This window comes from Myotis brandtii, unplaced genomic scaffold, assembly GCF_000412655.1.
Source record: "Myotis brandtii unplaced genomic scaffold, ASM41265v1 scaffold2835, whole genome shotgun sequence".
Taxonomy (NCBI): Eukaryota; Metazoa; Chordata; class Mammalia; order Chiroptera; family Vespertilionidae; genus Myotis; species Myotis brandtii.
The window spans coordinates 20573-27019 of record NW_005360825.1 but is presented as its reverse complement, the minus strand read 5'-3'; the positions used below and the strand labels follow the sequence as shown (position 1 = coordinate 27019).

Below are 6447 nucleotides of genomic sequence, written 5' to 3'. Positions count from 1 at the left end.
TTGAGGGGAGCTATGGGGGGAAAAAGAGGAACAACTGTAATAATCTGAACAATAAAGATTTAATTTAAAAAAAGAAAAAAATATGGAAATTATGTATAAAATACAGTAGTGTGCTTGACTAAGCTTTTGTTTCAAATACATCCATCACAAATAATCATTTTGCCAGATGCATGACACAGCTACTACATAAGCACTCATGTTGCCTTCACCCATGAAGTTCCCCTTTTATTTTAAATTTAATGATTTTGTTTTGAAATAATTAATATATGCAGTTTTATTTTTAATTAGAACATATTCAAAACAAGCAAAGGGAGAAACTTCATGTTAGATGGATATATCTAGGGAGCAAAGTTCATTTGGAATTACACACAGGAACAGACACAGAATTTGTGTGATATTTACATAAGAATACTGGAACATATTATAAAATTCCCATTTTGAAAACCCTGAGTAACCTGAACAACTGACCACATAAATGACCCTGCTTTTCCTTCTCCTGCCTTAATTCCTGCTCTTAGGTTTCAAATAAAAAGCAAACCCAAAATATATAAAGTACTCATACAACTAGACCAAAGGAAGACAAGCATCCCAATCAGAAAATGGACAGAAGACCTAAATAGACACTTCTCCAAAGAAAGACACACAAATGGCCAACAGTCATATGAATAAATCCTCAATGTCACTAACTATCAGAGAGATGCAAATGAAAATACAATAAGGTGCCTCCTCACCCCTGCCATAATGGCTACTATCAATAAATCAACTAACAACAAGTGCTTGTAAGGATGTGGAGAAAAGAGAAACCTAGTGCACTGCTAGTGGGAATGCAGACTGGTACAGCCACTGTAGAAAACAGTGTAGAGTTTCTTCAAAAAAAATAAAAATGGAACTGCCATTTGACCCAGTCATCCCACTTCTAGGAATATAACCTAAGAATTCTGAAACACTAATCAGAAAGAATATATGTACCTCTATGTTCATAGCAGCGTTATTTACAATAACTAAGATCTGGAGACAGCCCAGGTGCCCATCCATTGAAGAATGTTTTTAAAAAAAAAAGGAGGTAAAGGAGACATATGTAAAACTTTAGACAATAAAAGAAAAGAAAAAAAAAGTGGTACATTTACACAATGGAATACTATGCAGTTGTAAAAAAAAAAAGCATCTCTTACCCTTTAAAATAGCATGGAGGGGCCTAGAGAGTATTATGCTAAGTGAAATAAGTCAATCAGAGAAAGACAAGTATCACATGATCTCACTTAATTGTGAAATCCATGAACAAAATAAAGTGACAAACAAAATAGATCCAGAGACATAGAAGCATGCAACAAACTGTGGATCCTCAGAAGGAAGGGGGGGAGGGAAAAATTAAACAAAGAACCTATATGCATATATGAATAACCTATGGACATAGATAATAGTGGGGTGAAGACCTGGGGAGAGGACAGGTAAGGGGAAGAGTAGGGTCAATGGGGGGATAAAAGAAGGACATCTGTAATAATTTCAATAATAAAGATACATTTTTAAAAAGCAAGCCCAGAAAGCCATAGCCTTCCTGCCCTTGTTCCGCAATACAGGCAGAGTCCTTCAGCCCAAGTCCATTTCTCTCTCTCTCTTTCACACACACATGCATACACACAGCTTCCTGTGTGGCTTTTGGGCGCACAGGACTGTGAGTAATAGACCTTACGTTTTCATAGTTCCATGACGGTTGTTGTAATTATAAGAAGGACCACAAGAGTCCATCCACCCATGACATTGACTCTGGTCTGAGGAAGAAGTAGTAGGAACCAGGCCAGTGCCCAGAAATCCCTATCCTATTGCCTCACTATCAATAGACGGAGACTTATAGGGAACAATTATAAAATCTATAATATCAGGAAGAGCAGTTAAGGTACCAATGTACAGAGAATGAGGGACACATGGTGAAAACTTAGGTTTCAGATTTTATGGAATGAAATTATAAAATGGATTACGTAGCCAAGTGCAGTTTTTCTACATGAATAACACCACTTATTACTATTCTACTTACAAAACAAGAACAAATTACTTATAATGATATAAGTCATTTGAGAAGGAATTATTCTTAAGACATCAATGTTTCTAGTGAAGTAAATGAAAACTTCTCACTATTTTTGACCAAGGTTGGAAAGACTTTGTGAAGGTTAAAAAAGGACAAAGGGAAAAACTGTCTATATAACAGACAAAGCAGGAAGTTTAATAAAATGGTTGCTTAAATTGTATAGAGAAGTTGAAACAAAGGAAATTCAAGGACAGAATAAAAGGAACAATTCTGGCCCGGCCTGTGTTTCTCAGTGTTTGAGCATCAACCTATGAACCAGGAGGGCTCCGTTGGATTTCTGGTCGGGGTAAATGCCCAGGTAGTGGGTTCAATCACCAGGAGTGGGTATGCAGGAGCAGGCAATCAATACTATTCTCTCATCATCCATGTTTCTCTCTCTCCCTCTCCCTTCCTCTCTGAAATCAATAAAAATATGTTTTTTAAAAAAAATAAAAGGAGCAAGTCTAAAAAAACACAGTGTGATCAAAGAATCACAATTTCTGTAGCCCCAAAATCAAGGGCACTTTTTACCTCGAGATGATTGTCCCCTTTGCACATGCCATCCCAAAGAATCTTTTTAGGGCCCTCTTTATGTCCTTGTTCCTGAGACTGTAGATGAAGGGGTTCAGCATGGGTGTGACCACAGTGTACATCACTGACGCTGCTGCACTTGAGTGTGAGCTTTGGGTAGCAGCAGAGCTGAGATACACTCCTATGCTTGTACCATAAAATAAGGTCACAACTGAGAGGTGAGACACACACGTGGAAAATGCCTTATACTTCCCCTGAGCTGATGGGATTCTACAAATGGAGGACACTATCTTAGAGTAAGAGTAAATGATACCAGTGAGGGGACCACCGCCCAGTAGCACAGATACAAAATACATCACCATGTTATTAAGAAAGGTGTCAGAACAGGCCAGTTGGACCACCTCTTTGAGTTCACAGAAATAGTTCGGGATTTCCAAGTCGGTACAGAAGGACAATGGCAACACTATTAAACTTTGTAACAAGGAATTCAGGGCCCCCATGATCCAGGACATCAGAACCAGCAGTCCACAGAGCCGGGGGTTCATGATGACCATATAGTGCAGGGGGTGGCAGATGGCCACATACCTGTCATAGGCCATGACGGCTAGAAGGAAGTCATCCAGTCCTCCAAATAGTAAGAAAAAATACATCTGGGTGATGCAGCCTTCATAGGTGATGACTTTGCTCTGTGTCTGGATGTTCGCCAGCATCTTTGGGACGGTGGTGGAGATGAAACAGAAGTCTACCAAGGAGAGGTTGGAGAGGAAGAAGTACATGGGGGTGTGCAGGTGGGATTCTGAGCTGACTGCCAAGATGATGAGCAGGTTTCCCAACACAGTGACCAGGTACATGGAGAGGAAAAGCCCAAATGTGAGGGGCTGCAGTGCTGGTTCCTCTGAAAATCCCAGAAGAAGAAATTCTGAAATCAGAGGATCATTCCCAGGTCCCATGGTGTGGAGGTGACTAGTAGGAAAGAAAAATTAGCATGATTAGTTTTTACACAAATGGCCATTACAAGCATAGTTGAAATGCTACAATTATATTTTGTAACAAAGCAACAATATTTACTTTTTGTGCGTATCATCCCCCATGACATCTCTGATTAGAAATTCATTTCTTCCTCAAACTTTTTTTCCATGGTTGTCAGAGATTACACTGTTTTCATGAGAAATGCTTTCATGCACTTAAGGAATATTTATTGATATTTCCCACCTCCCCAAAAAGTGTATAGGATGCTCAGAAACAAAATTCTTAGAATATAATGATAGTGAAAGAAAATATACAACAAATATGTCATATACCAAGTTAGATGGTGTCATGTGAAGAAAAAGAAAGTAGTTATAAAGAGAGTGGAATGGGTGTTATTTTATACTGGGAGTTCAGGCAGCCCTGCAAACAACGTGGCAATTGAACAGAGACCTCAAGGAAGACAAACTGGGTGACACAGGGTTTCTTGGGGATGGAGGACTATGTAAGAAAAGAGGCAGTGCCAAAGCCCTGAGATGACACCTGTTTTAGGTATTCAAGACTCAAAAAGGACAGAGAATGGTGAAATAGAGTCAAGAAGGCACAAAAGAAAATATTACAGTGCATGATACATAGTGAGGGTATATGGTTCTCTTTGTTCAGGTGTGTGTGTGTGTGTGTGTGTGTGTGTGTGTGTGCGCGCACTGCTAATGACAGAAAAAATAATAGGAGGAAGAGCCCAGCAGAGTGCCTGGTGACTGGTCCTGGGCACTTGATCCATGGCACCTGTTCTTCCGTGAGCATTCTCTGAGATGTCCTTCTACTCACTCTTGTGCTGATGAAAGAAAGCCCCACAGAATGTAAGAAGAGTCCCAGGTCCATCAGGCACCAGCTGAAGAAGAGTGAATGAGAACTCACACCTCCCTGACTCTAAGTCAGTGCTTTTCTGCTCTGCAAGGCTGCTCACTCTGTCAATTCTTCACACTGAAAAGGAAATGCTAAGGTTGAAATAAAGCAGAATCCTGAGAGCTGAGCAGACAGAAGGGAGGGTCCGTTCCTGCTGTGGGAGGAGAGAGGCCATGAAATTGTGCTCTGAGATGGTGCGAAGAAAGGGGCTGAGAAGGAATAAGTTCAGAACTAACAACTTCAGAACTAAGGACACCAAATGTACGGGATCTTGAGCCCATCCCTTTCACTATTTCATCAGCCTGACTGTTCCCCCAGAAGACACAGTTATTAAAAGCTTTGCTTCTCCCCATGATGCTTTCCCACAGTGCTCACTCTGGCACCCCCAATGGCCTCACTCACTGAATTTGGTTCTACTGGTCCTTCCTCCCTTCGACAATTGATGTGGAAAGAGCAAGAAATGGAGGTCAGGTGCTGGTTTTCCAGGGAAGTTGAACATCTTAGAGAGGCACAGAGAGGATGTTAGCCTGTGGTGGCTGAGGAGCTGCAGGTGAGTCTGCAGAGGGAGGTCCAGAGGCTGAATTCTCAGGGCTCCTCATTAAATGGACTGTTTTACTGTTGCTCAGTTTTCTAAGAAATTCAGCCCCTTTGAAACCAAGGGACTAGAAATAAAAGGCAACTTTTCTGCCAGTTTTGTCTCCATGGGATCACCTTGGGGTCCAGATGCATATTCCCTTCCTACTGATGGGTCCACCTCCACTGGAATAAACATCTCCCCAGGGTATGTAAGTGCTCATGCAGGACACATGGACAGGATAACATCATGAGCTTCTGAGCTGCTGTGAGTCACATGAGTGTCTGACCCAGAGATTTAGTGATGTCCCTGACCACACCCATCCCAAACAGGAACCTCCCAGAAACTTCCCCTTGACCTCAGTTGTGAAAACCAGAGATCAATTATGAATATGCACTTGATGGGGGGTAAACTTTAGCTACAGAGGTAGGGTGTCCTTTGTACAAATTACCCAGATCCAATTCTTCATTTTTTTCATCTGGGGTAAATGCATTCACATCTTTAAACTCACATTGGTACATATTTTTTTTTCTTTACAGAAAGAATACTTTGAATATAAAACCAATACCTGTTAGTGACTTAGAGCAGTCACTGCCAAACATAGTTGTAAAGTACTAGATAAAGATTATTATTAGACCATCAGTGCTCTGTTGGAGCTACTTAACTCTGCCATTGTAGTGTGAAAGCACATTTAGGCAATAGCCACACAGATGAGCTTGGCTGTAAGTATTTATTTTCTGTGGATTCTGAAACAACTAAGTCCAAACAGGGTGGCTTAAAACAACCAAAATTTATTGCAACAAGTTCTTTTTTTATTGTCTAAAGTTTTACATAAGTCTCCTTTTCCCCAATTGACCCACTCCCCCATCCATTCAAACCAGGGGCAAGCCCCCACCGCCCCAGTGTCTGTGTCCATTGGTTATGCTAATATGCATGCATACAAGTCCTTTGTTTGTTCTCTAACCCCACCCTGTCCTACCATTTGTTGCCAGGGTTCTTGATCCAGCATCAAGAAGGGTTCAGGAATCTGGAGAAGGCTGTGCGTAGATGTTAAATAGGAATCCGGGGACTAATAAAGTGTCCGGAGACGAGATATAATTTTGAAAGGCATTTGGGGGTCAGAGGAGCTTAGATAAAGGAGCTAAGATCCAAGATATTAAGTCTAAGGTCTTAGGTTTTCCTGTCCCCAGGACCCCATGCTTTTTATTAACACAATTTGTCCTGAGGCGAGGCAGGGATATACACTTCAAAGGGTCAGGGTTTGGTACAGAGTCCATTGTCAGAATGGGGGAATTAGCCTACGGCTGTTCAGGTGTTTGGCCAGTAGGCGGCAATAACATGTAGATTAAGATGCCTTTCAGCTGTCTGGCAGCCAAGAATCAATTTAATGTATCCTATTCAGGTTTGG

The 6447-nt window shown here is 41.1% G+C and overlaps 1 protein-coding gene across 1 annotated transcript; it reads right to left on the bottom strand.

Annotated features, from left to right (window-relative positions):
* Positions 1–2589: 2589 nt before the first annotated feature.
* On the bottom strand, positions 2590–3543 carry LOC102256596 (olfactory receptor 7A10). Its single transcript, XM_005869016.1, has one exon. The coding sequence runs from the start codon at positions 3541–3543 to the stop codon at positions 2590–2592; it is 954 nt and encodes a 317-aa protein (XP_005869078.1).
* Positions 3544–6447: the final 2904 nt, after the last annotated feature.

Excerpts from the sequence above, each read along its gene's own strand:
- LOC102256596 (XM_005869016.1), bottom strand. The coding sequence starts at position 3,543 with ATGGGACCTGGGAATGATCCTCTGATTTCAGAATTTCTTCTTCTGGGA.